Source organism: Gossypium hirsutum, chromosome A05 (assembly GCF_007990345.1).
Source record: "Gossypium hirsutum isolate 1008001.06 chromosome A05, Gossypium_hirsutum_v2.1, whole genome shotgun sequence".
In the NCBI taxonomy this organism is placed as follows: Eukaryota; Viridiplantae; Streptophyta; class Magnoliopsida; order Malvales; family Malvaceae; genus Gossypium; species Gossypium hirsutum.
Genome location: NC_053428.1, coordinates 87,176,189 through 87,198,948, shown reverse-complemented (window position 1 = coordinate 87,198,948; position 22,760 = coordinate 87,176,189). Strand labels below are relative to the sequence as shown.

At 37.0% G+C, this 22,760-nt stretch overlaps 1 protein-coding gene across 2 annotated transcripts; it reads right to left on the bottom strand.

The window, feature by feature from the left end:
- Nucleotides 1–15,239: 15,239 nt before the first annotated feature.
- On the bottom strand, nucleotides 15,240–18,658 carry LOC107957146 (protein IQ-DOMAIN 1). 2 transcript variants are annotated; one of them, XM_041112573.1, is made up of 6 exons: nucleotides 18,349–18,658; nucleotides 18,027–18,108; nucleotides 17,643–17,942; nucleotides 16,997–17,224; nucleotides 16,372–16,491; nucleotides 15,240–16,231 (listed from the first exon to the last, which is right to left on the bottom strand). In XM_041112573.1, exons 2-6 carry the CDS (start codon nucleotides 18,093–18,095, stop codon nucleotides 15,524–15,526), a joined length of 1,425 nt encoding a protein of 474 aa, XP_040968507.1. In that variant the 5' UTR covers nucleotides 18,096–18,108; nucleotides 18,349–18,658; the 3' UTR covers nucleotides 15,240–15,523. The 2 variants fall into 2 exon arrangements, with proteins under 2 accessions (XP_040968507.1, XP_040968508.1); XM_041112574.1 differs by having other exon boundaries at nucleotides 18,027–18,113; nucleotides 18,349–18,605.
- Between the last annotated feature and the right edge of the window lie 4,102 nt (nucleotides 18,659–22,760).

The following is a 22,760-nucleotide window of genomic DNA, read 5'->3' as shown; positions in this document are numbered from 1 at the left end:
GTGCCCAAGAAAACCTGCGTACTTGGAAAAGAAATAAAAAAAATAGAATTAAAAGTTTTGATTTGGAAAAAAAATAAAAACAGAATTAAAAGTTTTGATTGGGATTTCAAAAATTAAAAATAATAGAAATAAATAAAGTTGAGGAAAAGGTGTTCTTATAGAGAGATTCCAGCCTCCGGTTGTCTCGATCCGCCTTGGGTTTTATCATCGGCTTTTAGGTGATCCTTCTCAAACAGAATAAGCTAGTTATTGTGGAAGAGGACGCCTACGACCACCAGCTCCAAGAATTTAGACTTACAATTTAGCGGAACCTGACTCTAGCCAACAATCACTTCTTTGGGATCATCTTATGCGAGATCATCACTTCTCAATGGCGAATCCCTCGCCATTTTGTCTCTTGGGCTCACCAACTTCTGACGCAGTAAGCTAACGAGCCGGCTGTGCAACCTTCCCAAAATATATAAAGCGGCCGCCTTTGCACATGTTGAAAAGATCACATTTTAAGGGATATGGACGGAAGTATCAGCCCCATAATGCGGAGAACCGATGGATATTCGTCGAGAAGGCTAAGTACGGATTCTAAGCCTCAAAAACCCTTTTTGGGGAATTTTGAAAACCTTCGACTAGATAAATTTAATGGCTCATGATTTTTGGGGAAAAACAAATAAATATAATGGGAATGAATTTTTTATTGAAAGAAAATATGGAAAGAACAAAAAGGCTAAACTTTATGAGGAGAGAGTGTTTACAGAAAAAAATAATCTGAAACTTATGTTACTTCATCCCCTATTTATAGTACTAGGAAAGATAGTTTAGTCTTACTTAAATTCCAAAAGATAAATACAAATAATTAAAGACAAATAAAGATAAATAAAAATAAATCCTAAAATTGAATCTAAATAATAATCCTTAATAATTATCCTAATATAATTGGAATTAAAATAGAGTCTTGTGATATAAAATCTCTTCTTTTGCACTTTAGCCCTTATGTCGTCCATGCTTGCATTTTTGGCATCACATTTTTCCCTATGTTGCATGTTGGCCCATTTTATCTTCAAATTTGCAATTTTTTCTCTTGAATTTCCTTTTGCCTCCAATATAGTCTCTGAAATATAAAAAACCATAAATAGCTCAAATTAGTAAGATCATACTCAAAATAAACATATAATTAATATATAAAAATATGTCATTTTAGAGTATTATCACAAGCCAATAAATTATAAATACTCCCAATTACAACTGATTTTTGGTCAAAAGCCAAATATTTCCCATCTTATAATTTTTGGATGTGCGGTATATGTTTCAACTGCTCCACCACAACACACAAAGATGGGTCATCATAAGAGATTAGGAATCTATATTTATATGAGTCTCCTTATAATATTTTTGAGCTATTAATTCGATATTTGGTTATGACATGAGTTGTCAATTTTCCCAACATTAGGGGGAGAGAATAAAAAGTTGGATTAATAAAGTACTTGAAATGAGCTATCAATGTCTAGGATCCTCATACAAAGCAATGTGAACCAGAAGTTCAACAAATTATTCATTTTACAAATCAACTTCCAAATTCATTAAATCTCATATACCAGTTGAAAATGCTCCAATACGAATTGATGTTCTAATAAGGCAAAATGTTAGTGCAAAAGAAAGTAATCCATGCTTGAAGCGTGGAAGACCGATTGGTTTCAAAGATAAAAATCCTTGTAAAAAAGGAGCAAATATTCAGGATAGTCATATAGTAGAGGCGGGGCTTCTTGAAGAGACCCATGACATAACTAATTGTAAAAATCAAGAAGAGATTCAAGTACCTAAAAGTGAAAATGGAAATGATGAAAATAAAGAGATCCTGATAAGTTATGTCAATACGAGAAAAAGATGGAACCAAAAAAAATATAGTTGTCAACAATAAATTTGTTTATAATTTTCCTATTGAAATAACAAAATAAAATGAGGATCTTGAGCGTAAATCTACTAAGAAAAGTAAAAATAGAAAAGATTGGCCAAAATAGAAAGATGCAATTCAAACAAAATTAAATTCACTTTCTAAACGTGAAGTTTTTGGACTTGTAGTCCAAACAACTAAAGGTGTAAAGCCGGTAGGATATAAATGGGTATTTGTACGAAAACGAAATGAAATTGATGAAGTCGTAAGATATAAAGCTTGCTTTGTAGCACAAGGATTTTCGCAAATGCCCGACATTGATTATGAAGAGACATATTCTCCTACGGTGGGTGCAATCACGTTTAGACATCTTATTAGTCTGGTAGTACGTGAAAAACTTGAAATGCATCTAATGAATGTTGTTACATCTTATTTATATAGTACACTTGATAGTGAAATTTATACGAAAATCCTTGAAGGATTTAAAATCCCAAAAAGATATATAATTTCTTGAGGAAATTACTCGATCAGATTAAAGAAAAGTTTATATGGAAGTGGTACAATCGTCTTAGTGAATATTTGTTAAAAGAAGGCTACAAAAACGATCCAATTTGTCCATGTGTCTTTATAAAAAGGTTTGGATAAGATTTTGTGATAATTTTTGTTTATGTTGATAATCTAAATATTATTGGAACTCCCGAAGAGCTTTAAAATACAATAAATTGTTTAAAGAAAGATATTGAGAACAAAGATCTTGGAAAAATAAAGTTTTATCTTGGCTTACAAATCGAACATTTAAAAGATGAAATTTATGTTCATTAATAAACTTATATGGACAAGATATTAAATTTTTTTATATGGATAAAGTACACCCATTAAGTACTGCTATGGTTGTACGATTGTTAGATGTGAATAAAGATCAATTTTGTCCTTGCGAGAATAATGAAGAGTTTCTTGGTCTTGAAGTACCATATCTAAGTGCCATAGGGGCATTGATGTATCTTGTAAACAACATAAGACCTGATATAGCTTTCACTGTAAACTTGTTAACAAGATTTAGTTCTTCTCCAACACGTAGACATTGGAATAGAATTAAATATGTATTTAGATATTTCAGAGGGACCATTGATATGGGGTTATTTTATTCAAATGATTCAAAATCCTTATTAGTTGGCTATGTTGATGCTGGATACTTATCAGATCCACATAAAGGTCAATCTCAAACAAGATATTTATTTACATGTGGGGAAACTGCCATATCATGGCGTTCAACAAAGCAAACATTAGCTACTGCTTCTTCATATCATGCAGAAATAATTGCAATGCATGAGTTAAGTTGAGAGTGTGTTTGGCTAAAATTATTGACCCAATATATCCAAAAGATATGTAATTTACCTTTATAGAAAAAGATGCCAACTATCTTATATGAAGATAATGCAGTATGTATAACTCAATTGAAGGGTGATTATATTAAAGGTGATAGAATGAAACATATTTCTCCAAAATTATTCTTCACCCATGATCTTGAGAAAAGAGGTGATATAAATGTTCAACAAATTCGTTCTAGTGAAAATTTAACAGATCTTTTTACTAAGGTATTACCAACTTCAACATTTGAAAGACTACTACATAAGATTGGAATGCTTTAACTAAAAGATATAATGTAATGTTGCCATTAGGGGGAGTCTAAAAACAAATTGTACTCTTTTCCTTTAACCAAGGTTTTGTCCCATTGGTTTTTCAGGGTAAAGGTTTTTAACAAGGCAGCTTGTAATAGAAGATTGTATACTCTTTTTCTGTAACACCCCGAACCCGAGACTGACACCGGAGTCGGACACGAGATGTTAACAGACTTTGAAAAAAAATTTTCCAGACACTGCCCAGTCTGAGTACTAGTCGCTTCAAAAATCATATCTTGAGTTTCACAACTCGAAAATCAGTTTTGTGATTTTTCCCTGAAACTAGACTCATGTCCCCACCTATGTATTTTTTTCTAGAATTTTTGGTCGGGCCAATTAGTACAGTTTATTAGTCAAAGTCTCCCATGTTACAGGAGTCGACTACACTGACCTTTTCCCATTACGACTTGGATATCTCTCTGCACAGAGCTTCAATACTGATGCCGTTTGTTTCTATGGAAACTAGACTCAGAGAGGAATCCATACATATATGGTATGACCCCTAATTATCTCTGGTCAATTTATAGTGAATTTCCAAAGTCGGAACAGGGAATCCAGAAACTGTTCTGGCCCTGTTCCACAAGAACCCGAATATCTCTTACTGTACTGTTCCTATGATTGTTTCGTTACTTCCATATGAAAGTAGATTCATCAAGGTTCGATTACATAATTTATTCACTATTTAATTCCACTCCTACGAATTCTTGTGATTTTTCCAATCCACACCACTGCTGCTATCAGCTTCTGTTTTCAAAGTAAACCTTACCTAATTTGGGGTTTCATGGACCAACTAGGGCCTTGTCATACATAAGCCCACATATGATCATACTTAGCCATTCCAGTGGCTGATCATTTGCTCAACACTTCCATTCCAACTATAGTTACATCATGAAACCATCTATACATTCATAAACACGAATGGTCTAATGCCATACCCCACTTCTACAAGCCATTTTCGCATGGCTGTACACTTATACATTTCATAAAGTACTCGAAAGACAACAATGGGTAGTCCTATACATGCCATATCAAAATCCAACCAAAATAGTACCCAAAAGAGCCTTTGATAGTGTGGGCGACTTCGACTTCAAGATCCCGAGTCCGATAGCTGGAGAACCAAAAATCTATAAAACAGAGGAGCAATGTAACGAGTAAGCAATTTATGCTTAGTAAGTTTGAGCAAGGAATTCCAGCATAAACAAAGAATATCACACATTTAGCTAAACGGAATATTTCATAATACGCAATTTATCGATATTAAACTTGCTTCACAACATTAACAACCCTTATGCACATACACAATAGACTAACTTAGCCGAAGGCCGATAGCTCGTTTATCAACTGAGCGAACATTTATTTGTAAGGGCTCGATTAAATTCAACACATACGTAACATATCCCCATATTGGGATGTTTTTCGAGTATTCGCTGGAATTTTACAGCAAGCTCATTCATTACCAAATCACGTACCTTCGGGATTTAACCGGATATAGCTCCTCGTTCAAATGCCTTCGGGACATAGCCCGGATTTAGTAACTCACACAATGCCTTCGGGACATAACCCGGATTTAACAATTTGCACGAATGCCTTCGGGACTTAACCCGGATTTAACAACTCGCACGAATGCCTTCGGGACTTAACCCGGATTTAACAACTCGCACGAATGCCTTCGGGACTTAACCCGGATTTAGTATCTCGCACAAAGGCCTTCGGATCTTAATCCGGATATATTCACTTAGCACAAAGCCTTCGGGACTTAGCCCGGACAGCATTCAATTAATCATGCACATTCACATTTCATTTTCATTTGCGAAACTCAAACACAAGACACATATCGTCCTTGCACATTCGGCTCAATAGCCACACATAGAGCATGATTTAATCACATTGTAATTTAAGCTCTCTTACTCAAGAACTTACCTCGGGTGTTGTCGAACGATTCCGCTAGCTATTCAACCACTTTTTCCTTCCCTTTATCGGTTTTATTTCCCCTTTGCTCTTGAGCTTAATCAAACAAATAAATTGATTTCATCATTTAGGCATCAAAAGATGAACACAAGGCACTTAGCCCATATTTATACATTAGACATTAAAGTCTCATACATGCAAAAATCATGCATCAACACAACATATTAGCTAATTTCTTTCCCCTTGGCCGAATATGCATGTCCATTTTTGGGGTCGATTTCAACACTTAATACACACATATACACACTAGTAAAGCATCCTCCCCTTTTCATCAATTTAACACATGCATTGCTCATTAACATGCAAAGTTACATTCGGCCTTAGCACACATCTTGCTAGCCGATTCTTCTCCATTTAGCAACCAATGCACATATGTGCTCACACAAAAATGCTAAAAAGGAGGTTCAAGAATCATCAAGCCATCATCACATGCATCATTAACAAGCTTCATATTTTGCATGCAATGGCATTAACACAACCTCCACCTAGGCCGAATCTTAACTCATCCTCATGCCTCATCACCACAACATCAAACATCAACCAAGAATGATGCATCCATGGTCAAGTGCCATTTCCATCACATAGCAAGATTTAGACCATGGGTTAGGTAGAACTCAAGCTAACAACTAAAACATGCATGCCTCTCATGGAACATCATCAAACATACCTTAGCCTAGCTACATGCATGGCCGAATCTCTTCACCTTTCTTCTTCTTTCCTCCTTAAAATTTTTGGCCAAGGATGAACCAAAGGATGAGAAAATTTTTTCTTTGTTTTTCTTTCTAGTTTTGGCAAGCATGAAGATGAGAAAAGGATGAACAAAATTCCCCCTTTCTCTTCTTTAGCTCACGGCAATGGGGGGACAAACACTACACACACATTTTTTTTTCTTTTGTTTTCCATTTCTTTATTACCCATACTCCTTATTTTATTCTTCCATTAACAAAACATGTTTCATGACATGTTTTGCCCATCATTCCTTGTCATGGCCGGCCACTACTCATTAGGGGGGGGAAATTTGACATGCAAGTCCCCCCTTTGTCCACATGCACTAATAGGTCCTCACACATTGACCTATCACATTTTTGAATTTTCTCACATAAGTCCTATTGACTAAATTCACATGCAATCAACCAAATCGAAGCTTGAAATTTTCACACATTCATAATTACATATTCTACACAATAAGTATCACATTCAAACATTTCGGTGACTCGGTTTAGCGGTCCCGAAACCACTTCCCGACTAGGGTCAACTTTGGGCTGTCACAACTCTCCCCCACTTAAGAAATTTTCGTCCCCGAAAATCTTACCGGTAAATAGGTTTGGGTATCGTTCTTTCATCGAGCTCTCGGTCTCCCAAGTAGCTTCCTCGATCCCGTGTTTGAGCCATAACACCTTTACTAGCGGAACTCTTTTGTTTCGCAACTCCTTCACTTCACGAGCTAGGATACGCATCGGTTCTTCTTCATAGCTCATGTCGACTTGAATTTCAACCTCCGATGAGCTAATTATGTGCGATGGATCAGATCGATAGCGTCGAAGCATCGAAACATGAAAGACGTCATGAATCTTTTCAAGCTCCGGGGGCAAAATCAATCTATACGCAACCGGACCAACTCGTTCGGAGATTTCGTACGGCCCAATGAATCTTGGGCTCAACTTGCCCTTACGGCCGAACCTGAGTATCTTTTTCCAAGGTGAAACCTTAAGGAACACTTTGTCTCCCACCTGATACTCGATGTCTTTTCGTTTCAAATCTGCGTACGATTTCTGACGATCCGTGGCTACCTTCAGACTTTCACGGATTACCTTTACTTTCTGTTCAGCATCTCTAATCAAATCAACTCCGAAAATTTTGCTTTCACCGAGCTCGGTCCAAAACAATGGTGTACGGCATTTACGACCGTACAAAGCCTCGTAAGGTGCCATCTTAATACTTGATTGAAAACTATTGTTGTAAGCGAATTCAACCAAAGGTAAATACCGTTCCCATGAACTACTGAACTCGAGGATGCAACATCTCAACATATCCTCAAGTATCTGAATTATCCTCTCGGATTGACCATCGGTTTGGGGGTGAAAAGCAGTGCTAAAATGCAGCTTGGTACCCAGAGCTTCTTGCAATTTCTTCCAAAATCGTGAGGTGAATCTCGGATCTCTATCCGACACGATAGAAACAGGTACCCCGTGTAATCTCACAATTTGATAAACGTACAATTCAGCTAGTTTATCCAATGAAAAATCCGTACGTACGGGGATGAAATGAGCCGACTTAGTCAGTCTATCAACAATAACCCATATCGCATCCTTCTTACTTGCTGACAAAGGCAGTCCGGACACAAAGTCCATTGTGACTCGATCCCATTTCCACTCGGGTATCATGATCGGCTGGAGTAATCCTGAAGGCACTTGATGTTCCGCTTTCACTTGTTGACATATTAAACATCTCGAAACAAAGTCAGAGATGTCCCGTTTCATACCATGCCACCAAAATTGATGTTTCAAATCGTTGTACATTTTCGTACTCCCCGGGTGAATTGACATTCGGCTACAATGGGCTTCGTTCAGAATCATCGAAATGAGTTCCGAATTCCTTGGAACACACAAACGATTTCTGAACCTCAAACAATCATCATCATCAATTTGAAACTCCGATTCCTCGTTCGGAAAACACTTAGCCCGTTTTGCAACCAATTCATCATCGACTTTCTGAGCTTCACGAATTTGGTGAGTCAATAATGGTTTAGCTTTTAATTCAGCTACTAACACACTGTCTGGTAGAACAGACAAATGCACGTTCATCGCTCGTAAGGCAAACAATGACTTCCGGCTTAAGGCGTCCGCAACCACGTTAGCCTTTCCCGGGTGGTAATCAATGACAAGCTCGTAATCTTTCAACAACTCAAGCCAACGTCTTTGTCGCAGATTCAAGTCTCGTTGAGTCATCAAATATTTGAGACTTTTGTGATCCGAAAATACATGGCACTTCTCACCAAACAGATAATGTCGCCATATTTTTAAAGCAAACACGATGGCAGCTAGTTCGAGATCATGGGTCGGATAATTCCTCTCGTGAGGCTTCAATTGTCTCGACGCATAGGCCACGACTCGACCTTCTTGCATCAATACGCAACCCAACCCAAGTAGGGATGCGTCACTATAAATGACAAACTCTTTACCTGATTCGGGTTGCACCAAAATTGGAGCTTCAGTCAAATGAGTTTTCAGTTGGTTGAAACTTTTCTGACATTTCTCCGTCCACTCGAACTTAACATCCTTTTGAAGTAGCTTCGTCATTGGTGTGGCTATCATCGAGAAACCTTTCACAAATCGTCGGTAATAACCGGCGAGCCCCAAAAAGCTCCGAACTTCAGTAATATTTCTCGGAGGTTTCCAGTCAAGTATGGCTGAAATTTTGTTTGGGTCAACTCGAATACCCGACGCGGATACCACATGACCCAAGAAGCTAACCTCTCTTAACCAGAACTCACACTTACTGAACTTAGCATATAACTGCTTATCCCGCAAAATTTGCAGCACTAGCCTCAGATGCTCAGCATGCTCGGTCTCATCTCTTGAATAGACCAAAATGTCATCAATGAACACAACTACGAACTGATCCAAATACGGTCTGAAGATCCGATTCATCAAATCCATAAATACCGCAGGGGCATTAGTGAGCCCAAACGGCATCACTAAGAATTCGTAGTGACCATATCTCGTTCTGAAGGCAGTTTTGGGAATATTTGGATCTCGAATTCGCAATTGATAATAGCCCGATCTCAAATCTATTTTTGAGAACACTGAGGCTCCCTTCAGTTGGTCGAACAAATCATCGATGCGCGGCAACGGATATTTGTTCTTTATCGTCACTTTATTCAGCTGACGATAGTCAATGCACAACCTCATGGTTCCGTCCTTCTTTTTCACGAACAATACTGGTGCACCCCAAGGTGAGAAACTTGGTCGAGCGAAACCTCTATCCGTCAGTTCTTGCAACTGAGCCTTCAACTCCTTTAACTCAGTTGGTGCCATACGATACGGAGCTATCGAAATCGGCGTAGTCCCAGGTACAAGCTCAATACCAAACTCTACCTCCCGAACAGGTGGTAAACCCGGTAATTCTTCCGGAAAAACATCCAGGTATTCACAAACCACCGACACAGATTCGGGTCTCTTTTCTAATTCTTTGTCACCAAGTACATACGCAAGGTATGCTTCGCACCCTTTTCTTACATATTTCTGTGCCAACATTGCTGATATTACAGCTGGCATCCCCTCCAAGTCCGCAGACTCAATTCGGACTACTTCGTTATTTGCGCATCTCAAATCAATAGTCTTGCTCTTGCAATTCACAATCGCATCATGCGCGGTCAACCAATCCAAACCAAGGATAACATCAAATTCATCAAACGGCAAAAGCATCAAGTTCGCCGGGAAACAGGAACCTCGAATTTCCAGGGGACATTTCTTGCACACTTTGTCGACAAGCACGTAACGACCCAAGGGATTTGACACCCGAATTACGAACTCAGTAGACTCAATAGGTAAAGTCTTACTGGAGGCTAAGGTTTCACATATGTAAGAATGAGTAGAACCGGGGTCAATCAAAGCAATTACATTAGTATCAAAGAGAGTGAATGTACCGGTAATAACATCAGGCGAAGAAGCATCCTCGCGGGCACGTATAGCATAAGCTCTAGCAGGCGCACGGGCTTCGGATCTGGTTATACCATCTCTAGATCCTCTCTGACCACCACCAGCATTGCCCATATTCCAGATGGTCTACCTCGAGCAGTGGTAGCACCCGGTCTCCCACTCTGATTTGCATTCTGTCCCGACAACCTCGGGCAATCTTTAATGAAGTGGTCCACTGATCCGCATTTATAACAGGAGCGGTCAGGAAATCTACAACTCCCCGAATGCCATTTACCGCAATATCGGCATTTCGTCCTGTCTCGACGTTCATTCCCAACACTGGCGACCGAAGTGCCTCGTGTACCCACAGGGGGTCGATCACGATCTCGTCCAAAAAGGCCCGAAGTGCCTCTAAACTGGCCCGCATCATCTCGAAATCTCTTCGATGTCTGTTGAAGAGACCTTCCCGAGGACCTTTTACGAAACTCTCCAGTTCCCTCATCAACTCTTTGCTTTTCTTTTCTAAGCTCTTCGGCTTTACAAGCTCGTTCAACAAGTACCACGAACTCTCGTATTTCAAGAACGCCAACGAACATTTTTATATCTTCATTCAGCCCATCCTCGAAGCGTTTACACATAATAGCTTCGGACGAAACACATTCCCGAGCGTATTTGCTAAGTCTAACAAATTTTCGCTCGTAATCAGTAACCGACATGGAGCCTTGCTTAAGCTCAAGAAATTCCTTCCGTTTTTGATCAACAAATCTCTGACTGATATACTTTTTCCGAAACTCAGTTTGGAAAAACTCCCAAGTTACTTGCTCTCGGGGCACAATAGAAGTCAGAGTACTCCACCAATAGTAGGCAGAATCACGTAGCAAGGAGATAGCACACTTTAGGCATTCATCGGGTGTACAAGATAGCTCATCGAGTACCCGGATAGTGTTGTCCAGCCAAAATTCAGCTTGCTCGGCATCATCGCTATCCATAGCCTTAAATTCAGTAGCCCCATGTTTTCGGATTCTGTCAACTGGGGGCTTATTTGACCTTATTTGGTCCGTTACCGGTGGTATTGTAGGTGCGGGGGTAGTATTTGTCGGGAATGGAGGTTGTGGAACAGCCATATTAGTTCGAATGTATTGGTTAAACCAATCATTCATCACGCTATAGAATGCTTGTCTAGCTTCATCATTCTGATTACTAGCATTAGGTTGAGAGTTTGCCGGCACTGTCCCTTGTGCGGGAGCAGGCGCTACACTCTCAAGATCATCAGCTACCTCTCGGTCACGATCGGGATCCATTACTATAAATAAACACATTTACGATGGTCAGAAATCACCACACTATCAAGTAATCACATAAAATGGCATGTATAGCAAGACCCAAAACATTACGGTAGTCCTAGAATCGACTAAACCGTAGCTCTGATACCAATAAATGTAACACCCCGAACCCGAGACTGACACCGGAGTCGGACACGAGATGTTAACAGACTTTGAAAAAAAATTTTCCAGACACTGCCCAGTCAGAGTACTAGTCGCTTCAAAAATCATATCTTGAGTTTCACAACTCGAAAATCAGTTTTGTGATTTTTCCCTGAAACTAGACTCATGTCCCCACCTATGTATTTTTTTCTAGAATTTTTGGTCGGGCCAATTAGTACAGTTTATTAGTTAAAGTCTCCCATGTTACAGGAGTCGACTACACTGACCTTTTCCCATTACGACTTGGATATCTCTCTGCACAGAGCTTCAATACTGATGCCGTTTGTTTCTATGGAAACTAGACTCAGAGAGGAATCCATAAATATATGGTATGACCCCTAATTATCTCTGGTCAATTTATAGTGAATTTCCAAAGTCGGAACAGGGAATCCAGAAACTGTTCTGGCCCTGTTCCACAAGAACCCGAATATCTCTTACTGTACTGTTCCTATGATTGTTTCGTTACTTCCATATGAAAGTAGATTCATCAAGGTTCGATTACATAATTTATTCACTATTTAATTTCACTCCTACGAATTCTTGTGATTTTTCCAATCCACACCACTGCTGCTATCAGCTTCTGTTTTCAAAGTAAACCCTACCTAATTTGGGGTTTCATGGACCAACTAGGGCCTTGTCATACATAAGCCCACATATGATCATACTTAGCCATTCCAGTGGCTGATCATTTGCTCAACACTTCCATTCCAACTATAGTTACATCATGAAACCATCTATACATTCATAAACACGAATGGTCTAATGCCATACCCCACTTCTACAAGCCATTTTCGCATGGCTGTACACTTATACATTTCATAAAGTACTCGAAAGACAACAATGGGTAGTCCTATACATGCCATATCAAAATCCAACCAAAATAGTACCCAAAAGAGCCTTTGATAGTGTGGGCGACTTCGACTTCAAGATCCCGAGTCCGATAGCTGGAGAACCAAAAATCTATAAAACAGAGGAGCAATGTAACGAGTAAGCAATTTATGCTTAGTAAGTTTGAGCAAGGAATTCCAGCATAAACAAAGAATATCACACATTTAGCTAAACGGAATATTTCATAATACGCAATTTATCGATATTAAACTTGCTTCACAACATTAACAACCCTTATGCACATACACAATAGACTAACTTAGCCGAAGGCCGATAGCTCGTTTATCAACTGAGCGAACATTTATTTGTAAGGGCTCGATTAAATTCAACACATACGTAACATATCCCCATATTGGGATGTTTTTCGAGTATTCGCTGGAATTTTACAGCAAGCTCATTCATTACCAAATCACGTACCTTCGGGATTTAACCGGATATAGCTCCTCGTTCAAATGCCTTCGGGACATAGCCCGGATTTAGTAACTCACACAATGCCTTCGGGACATAACCCGGATTTAACAATTTGCACGAATGCCTTCGGGACTTAACCCGGATTTAACAACTCGTACGAATGCCTTCGGGACTTAACCCGGATTTAACAACTCGCACGAATGCCTTCGGGACTTAACCCGGATTTAGTATCTCGCACAAAGGCCTTCGGATCTTAATCCGGATATATTCACTTAGCACAAAGCCTTCGGGACTTAGCCCGGACAGCATTCAATTAATCATGCACATTCACATTTCATTTTCATTTGCGAAACTCAAACACAAGACACATATCGTCCTTGCACATTCGGCTCAATAGCCACACATAGAGCATGATTTAATCACATTGTAATTTAAGCTCTCTTACTCAAGAACTTACCTCGGGTGTTGTCGAACGATTCCGCTAGCTATTCAACCACTTTTTCCTTCCCTTTATCGGTTTTATTTCCCCTTTGCTCTTGAGCTTAATCAAACAAATAAATTGATTTCATCATTTAGGCATCAAAAGATGAACACAAGGCACTTAGCCCATATTTATACATTAGACATTAAAGTCTCATACATGCAAAAATCATGCATCAACACAACATATTAGCTAATTTCTTTCCCCTTGGCCGAATATGCATGTCCATTTTTGGGGTCGATTTCAACACTTAATACACACATATACACACTAGTAAAGCATCCTCCCCCTTTTCATCAATTTAACACATGCATTGCTCATTAACATGCAAAGTTACATTCGGCCTTAGCACACATCTTGCTAGCCGATTCTTCTCCATTTAGCAACCAATGCACATATGTGCTCACACAAAAATGCTAAAAAGGAGGTTCAAGAATCATCAAGCCATCATCACATGCATCATTAACAAGCTTCATATTTTGCATGCAATGGCATTAACACAACCTCCACCTAGGCCGAATCTTAACTCATCCTCATGCCTCATCACCACAACATCAAACATCAACCAAGAATGATGCATCCATGGTCAAGTGCCATTTCCATCACATAGCAAGATTTAGACCATGGGTTAGGTAGAACTCAAGCTAACAACTAAAACATGCATGCCTCTCATGGAACATCATCAAACATACCTTAGCCTAGCTACATGCATGGCCGAATCTCTTCACCTTTCTTCTTCTTTCCTCCTTAAAATTTTTGGCCAAGGATGAACCAAAGGATGAGAAAATTTTTTCTTTGTTTTTCTTTCTAGTTTTGGCAAGCATGAAGATGAGAAAAGGATGAACAAAATTCCCCCTTTCTCTTCTTTAGCTCACGGCAATGGGGGGGACAAACACTACACACACATTTTTTTTTCTTTTGTTTTCCATTTCTTTATTACCCATACTCCTTATTTTATTCTTCCATTAACAAAACATGTTTCATGACATGTTTTGCCCATCATTCCTTGTCATGGCCGGCCACTACTCATTAGGGGGGGGAAATTTGACATGCAAGTCCCCCCCTTTGTCCACATGCACTAATAGGTCCTCACACATTGACCTATCACATTTTTGAATTTTCTCACATAAGTCCTATTGACTAAATTCACATGCAATCAACCAAATCGAAGCTTGAAATTTTCACACATTCATAATTACATATTCTACACAATAAGTATCACATTCAAACATTTCGGTGACTCGGTTTAGCGGTCCCGAAACCACTTCCCGACTAGGGTCAACTTTGGGCTGTCACATTTTCCTTTATTAAGTTTTTTATCCCACATGGTTTTTTCTAATAAGGTTTTGATGAGGCACATTATCTACCAGTGGACTTTCAAGGGGGAGTGTTATGAATATCTTATTAAGAGGATGTCCGTCATGACCAATATAAAGTTTTAATGCACTTTAAATTCTAATAGTTATTAGAATTAGATCTCTACTTCTTTTATATTTTTTATGCCTATAAATAGACTCTGATGAAGTTTTTATCAATAAAGTACATTCTCTATTGCTTTCATATTTTCTTTATTCTTTATTCTCTCCATCTCTCTTTATTTTATAACAATTTTTAATAGTTTTAGATAAAAAATAAATATGATAATTTAAATATCTCTTTTTAAAAAAAAATAATTTATTTTAATTTTTTAATAATATAAAAAACTTTTTTATTGCAAAGTTTATATAAAATAAATTATAAGATATCAAATTGGAGTCATTTTTTATTGTTTAAAGATAGGCAAAATATTAAATTCAAAGTAAATAAGTTAATTATAAGTATTGATTATGAGAGCAAAGTTGGACATAAATTCATTTGGGTCTACTCATAATAATTACAAATTTCATGAATTGAAACTAAACTTGAAGATTTTTAAGAATGTTTGTCAACCACAAACAATAAACTAAATCTCACCCAGAAAAAAGTAACCCTTTCATAATTAATAATCATAAAACCTAGGAAGAAAAAGATAATCACAACCACACTACAAGAACTTCAAGTTGAAATAACCCTTCCATGTTTATTCAATCTAACTTTTGTTGCACTCTTCACCAAGCCACTTGCCTTCCATTGCTTGGTGCATGCTGATTCTTTCTAGCCTCACTTATGTCCACTTTAGGAGGCTCTGAATGTCTCCTACTACTGGCTGGGGATGCTGGGAACAAAAGCCGTTTCTTTGCAGACCCTGCCACTCTCCTATCTGGTGTGCCACTTCCTAAGGGGCTTGGTATGTGGGACCTGGCCTTTGTGGACTGTGTTGGTGCCATATAACTTGGAACTGCAGGTGAGCTTGTAAGGCTCTCATCGTCTCTCATTGAGGACCCTGCAATGCTATGTCTCCTATAACGATCAGACCGGGTACTGAGTATGCTCCTTGAGTCTTCATACCCTCCCCATTGACTTCCTCTCGGACTTGGCAGTCTTGTTTTACCAGAAACCGATGAAATCGAAGGTGCCTTTGAAGGTGGAGTCGATGGAGACTGGCGGCTAGGAACTCGACTTGACTTCTGAGGTGTTGGAGATGGTTTGTTATCATTGTTAAGATCTCTTCGAGAATAAGCTCTGCTGATTTCACTTATAGATATCGAACAAGCACCCATACTCTTGACTGAGCCACGGTCATTGTTATCAGTTGTGCTTTGGACTTCCCATGGTCGGGCTGCCATCCATCGCTCTAACCAACTCCAACCCCAGTGTGAATTACTCGGATCCATAAATGTTTGATTCACTGATCTAGAACAGTTCTTCCACGATCGCTGTTAAAGGAAAAGAAAAAGAAGGGTCATTTAACTCTTATCAAATTTAGATTCATGATTCTACATTTGGATTGTAAATATGAAAAGCATTACACAGTTATTTACATTCTTGCAAACAAAAAGTCAATAGAACCTGATACCTGGTGACAGTATGCATAAGCCAATGCTCTTTCCCTTTTCATAGTAGCTCCTTGCTTATTTTGTTGTCTTGCTTCGATCTGCTCCTTCGACTGTGTACTATCGTTCCAGTCTTCTCTCATCTTCAAATTACATGTTTAAACAACAAATCCGTAGATTCAACAGCGTTCATATACATTCTGCTTAAATAGTAGAAACAGTAGGACTTATAAGTAAAATGCTTCTGAAATCAGCCTTAAAAGGTTTTCCACAAAGTCCAAATGTTGGGAAAGGTAGTCTTTCAGTATGAGACAGGTCTCATACGTAATACCAACTTCATTGTTTTCCGGAAGGTCGGATCTTTCACTAAAGGAGTTTTGAAGGTAGTGGAAAATACACCAAAACCGATCATCAAATGGAAGAAAATTACTTCAAAGAAAAACATGAGGGCTCAACTCTCTAGAAATTCAGTCTTTGTATGCAAAACTCTAGAGGACAGATTGTGTTATGAGTTTGGTAAAAGGTACAGTAAAGTCCAAATAGGGTCAAGATCCATAAAAAAATGGTCCAAGGAAAGCCGAAAAGTTGAAGAAGATTTAGGAAATCATGAGCTCAAAGCATAAAATGTGCTAAAATCGAGGCACTTACGGGAGCTCTCAACTTCTCGAGCTCTTTCTGGCATTTCTGTTGAAGCTGGCGCTGAAGAGCCTGGTTCTCTTCTGACATTCTAATCCTCCTTGCAGAAATCTCAGACTGCAGACGAGCTAGAGTCTGCATGCATCTTAACGTTGTAGTTGCTTGGCGTTTGACGGATTGCCCTCTGATCAACGATTTCAACCTTACCAACCCTCTCAAAGCTCGCAGTGCCCTCCTAGCCTGAGAACTCAAATGCCATAACTCATAGCATGAATATGATTAATCGCTCAGAAAACAAATGATTCAGGAGAAATTATGATTATGCTACACATCACCAACACTCAAGAACACCTTTCCTAATCATCATCAACATAATTAGCCACAAGTAATCATCAAGAAAGGCCGATACGAACAAAATGTCCAACGATCATTTCAAAATCAATAACAACTTTCAATTCAAGCAATAGCACCGACCGACATGGACGACAACAATGGAAAATCCAGTTAAAGTTCATACGTATATGTTTACATAAAGAACAGGCGAACACAATGTATTTTCGGATCCTTCAAAAATGTTTGAATTCATTAAGTAATAAATAAGAACATAAAACATCAAAATTAAGCAAAAAAGAAAAGAAAAGTAATGATATATATATACCAAATATCCACGAAATGCTGTTTGAATCCTGATAGCAGCTATTTCCTCCTTTGACTTCCCCAGATGGCGCGGCTGAGAAGTGAGACGGACAACTTCAGCAGCCGCCTGAGCAGCTGCCACCGCTGCCTCGGCCGCCACAGCGGTGGCAAGAGCCACAGAGTAGGCATGTTTGCTTTGTTCGTTTTCAGCTTCTTTTAGCTTTGCATCTTCAGTTATCACTTCAGTTTCTTCAGGCACAGACACAGGGCTCAAATCTTTGCTTTTTCCGAACCATTTTTTCTTTGGCTTTGGAGTTTGGTGCTGAAATTAATTAAAAACAACAAATCTAAGAAAACCCAAACCGAAAAAAGAAATCCATTAAATTATGAATTAAATCATTGAAACCTGAGATTTCTTGGATTCAGGGCTCAAAGCTTTCTTCACAATAGAAAGCCAGCCACCTTTTTTTCCCATCTGTAAATAATTCCTGTTCTTCAAGAACATGAAATTCAATGAGAATTAATATTTATAAAAGAAAAATGAATTCAATCTGAGAAATGAAGAACAACCCAGATTCCAGAAATAGAAGATCTTCACTAAAAGCAAAAAAAAAAAAATCATATCAAAGTTTCCAAATTTGAACATTTTTATTAAGACAAAAACTCAATAAATACGTTCAAAATGAAAACAAAAATGAACCCAGGAAACTACTGAAAATTTACAATACCTTGGTACATAGAAAAATTCTCACAGATCTCAGTTAAAAGATTGATAAGTCACATTCTATCTCTTAGTTGTTCTTATTGTGTATTAAAACAAAAATGCAGTAATTAAAAATCAAAGAGAGAGAAGTGGATCTAGGCAAAAAAAAAATGCTTGAAAGAGAGCAAAAATGGCGGAAAATAATAATAAAAGAACAGGTTGGCATTTGCAGAGGATAACTAAGAAAAGTTGGGACCCAGAAAGTCCCATAGACCACTTTAAAATAAATTAACCAAAACAAGCAACAAAACATAACTGCTGCGGCAACACCAAGCAAGTACACTACAAAAAGTTGTCTTACTATTATTATTGTTATTATTAGCGTTACTCGTCAAATTCCTTTTAACTTTTTTAGTCATTCCATTATTCCAAAATTCTTTAGTCATCCGTTTTTACCGACACAAATATAATTTCACAGTTTTTAAAATTTAACTGTTAATATTTATACATTAAATTAATTTAATCTTAATTTAAAAAAATATTCTTAATATTTACACATTTTATAATTATTTTTTTTGTAATTTTATTTTTATTTGAGACATTTATGGTTAATTTTAAAAGAACGAAAAGAAGATGAAAACTATTATATTGAATTTGGTGTTTTTATTTTTGATATATTTTCGATCAAAATTAGTTGATAGATTTTTTTTTTAGATTTTTAGGTGAAAGCGTCACAAACAAAAATCAAAATTGAAAAAAAAAATCACAATGTGTAGACGTTGAAGATTAATTTTTTTTAGAACCAAAATTAAATTGACTCAATGCATAAATGTCGATGGTTAAATTTGTTATTTATCAATTTTAAAAGTTGTCGAGTCATCTTCCCATTAGTCATTTAACCTTCGCTGACAAAATAAAAAATCAAATAGTTGAGTGACTAAAAAAAATATTTACCAATAGTTGAGTAACTACAAGTGTAGTTTACCCTTATTGTTGTTGTTATTCCTGTTATTATTATTTGATATTTTTTTTTGTAAATAATACTCAAATAAAAAAATAACAAGATAATATATTCTATGTAACACCCCTAACCTGTATCTGTTATCAGAATAGGGTTACAGAGCATTACCGGAGTTTAAATTTCAGAACTATAAAAAAATTTTAGTTTATGTAATTCATATCATCAATCACAGTAAAACCAATCAATAGCATACATATTGTCTCTTATAAGAGCCCTCGAGGCTCTAAAAATACATTAGAAACAAATCGAAACTAAATCAGGAACATATAGAAATTTTAGGGAAAAGATGAAAATTTACAAACTGAAGGGGTCACATGGCCAAAAGACACACCCATGTCTTAGGCTACGTAAGCATTCGAAATAGGGACACACGGTCGTGTCCCAGCCCCTGTCCGTGCCCGTGTAACTCACTGACTTGGGTCACACATACCCTTTGAAATAACCTCACACGCTTGTGTGTTAGGCCGTGTGTTAGGCCATGTAAAACCTAACTTGCAACCTTTTGAAAACTATAGGGGACACACGGTCGTGCTACCTGGCCGTGTGTCACACACGACTGAGACACATGCCCGTGTCTCTACCTGTGTGGACGAAAATAGGCTATTTTACAAGCCATTTTCTCACCCTTTTCAACATGTACCTATAATCCATTTTACACGTATAATTAAGCCCTCAAAAGGCACCAAAATCATGCATAATCGAGCCAAACACATATGGTATAATAACATCTAACCAATATGCCCAAAGGCATCTCAAATGACAACATTAAAACATGTATAACCATGTACTCAATTTGACCAAAATAACTGATTAACTTTTAACTAAGTTTGCATCATTACACAACATGTAAATCACTTACCAAAACATACCATTTGGTACCAACTATACCACATAATCATTAGTATCAAAATACATATATGCTTACTATGGCAAAACACCAATTCACAACAAGTTATATGTCATATCTAATATGCAAATTCAACTACTTTTCTATCTACCATCATTCAACCATAACAAGTCATATATCAACCATTACAAGGCTACTTATATACACCTTATAATATATATCATTTTACCAACACAAGGCCAAAATGCAAACTAACCAAATAGTCATTTCCACAACCAAAACAAATAGGCTAACATTAGTCAAAATACCTATACATGACATTCTAACCTTAACCAAGATATCAAAATCTACCGATATAATCGCTGGATAGTGTGATAAATCTCTGACGAGCTTCCAATAGTTTGAAAAGTAAAGAAAAATAACTACGTAAGCAATGAATACTTAGTAAGCTTGTATAAATTTTAATCAGATCAATCCATTTCCAATATGAAATTTATACATATCAAGAATAATCATATACCGATACCACACGATTCATGAAACCAAATTCAACAACTCACAAAATGAGTAAATCCACAGCATCACTTATACATATTATCCATAGCATAGTAGGATTTTAGACAACTTTAAACTCTTCCAAATTTCTTTATTTTCATTTTCATTTCATTACTGTCCACACCCATTCCATATGCATAACAGGCAAGTCATAAGCATATCATTCAGCCATAGCCATAAGCTAGTACATTTAAACATAGCCCTTTTAGAATTAATCGCATGATAAGTCATTTCATAATAAATTGCATAATTTGGACCTTACCACTTTTCCATGAGCACAAACATATTTTCATTTGAGCACTTACCATTTCAATGCAACTTATAAGTAAACAGAATACCATTCAACCAACAGCTTGACACTTGCCTAAGCATCAAACAACAACACATGTTAGCTTACTTGAACATATTTCATATAAATACAACATTGATAACCTTATTTTCTCAACATGTCATACTTGATTTTATTACTCGTTTCCACTTACATAATTTCCATGTATCAACATATCAAAGATATTCATATATGTACATGTCATGATACATATCATTCTCTTGCCGTTTCTTCATATATATAATCCATTTCAATATATCAATATATCATGTACCATCATTTCTGTGTATTTCATATATATATACACCTGTATTAGTTCGTATCGAACTCATATCGTCTCATAACAGAATATCTCTCGTTAAACCACTAGAATAATATCGAATACGCGGGAATCTCGCACACTACATCAATATGTGGTCGAAACAACTACTATCTCATATCTCATATCTCATATCAGTGCGCTCTTTCAAGCCATAAATGGGTCTGCTCACACAAGATGTCAGTCAAGACGTAGCTACATGGTGCTGCTTACACAAGCTGTCAAATAACCGCAACAAATGTTGGAAAATCAACCACGGGTAGGACGTACGAGACTAGCACCCAAAACACGGTAACCCCTAATGACATGTCATTTGTATCCTAAATATTCCTAAGGTTTAAACGGGACTCGATAATCGTCGTGCGTCGTTGAATTTTCCTCATCTCGTTATAGGCTAAATTGTATAATAACATATATATATCGATTCATTTTCAATAAAATTTCATATAATAACATTCAATTTAATAAAAAATATACATAGTGTAATTCATATGAACGTACCTGGCTAAATTACAAAATACCAAAGTTTAGGGGCATTTTGGTAATTTTTCATTTTCCTCGATTTTCCACCCGATCTTGATAAGCAAGGAATTTGTCTAGATGAAATTTTCAAGCTTCCATGGCTTGTTTTCTTTGCATTTTTAGTTGGAGAAGAGAAATTAAAGATGACAATTTGTTTTGTTTTATTTAATTTATCTTTTATTACTTATTTACAAAATTACCCTTACCTAACCTTAAAAATTACACTAATGCCAAGCCATGCACATTCACTATCACCTTTAATGGTCTATTTACTATAAAAGGACTTCCACTTTAAATTTCTATAGCTATTTAATACCTTTAGCTTATAGAACACAACTTTTGCACTTTACGCGATTTAGTCCTTTTTGCTTAATTAACTATCGAAACGATAAAATTTTCCAACAAAATTTTAATACCACCTTAATGACACTCCATAAATATTTATAAAAATATTTATAGCTTAGTTTACAGAAACGAGGACCTGATACCTCATTTTCTAAAACCACTTGAGCTTAATAAATCATTTATATAATAAAAATCACTATATCAAAAACCTTTTTAAAATTACAATTAACTCATAAATATTAAATATAATATTTATAAACTTACTTGTCAGATTTGGTGGCCTTGAAACCACTGTTTTCGACACCATTGAAAAACAGGTTGTTATATTCTATGAATTATTTATTGAAAGAGTATGAAATGAACAGTGTTATTTCGATTTATCATTGAATTGTCATAGATAAAAGTGATTTAATTTTATTAAACATTGGCGATTTAACCCCCAAGGTGCTAGAGAATTTTTTTCTCTACAAGTAGGGATAAAAAAATCTAAACCGTTCAAT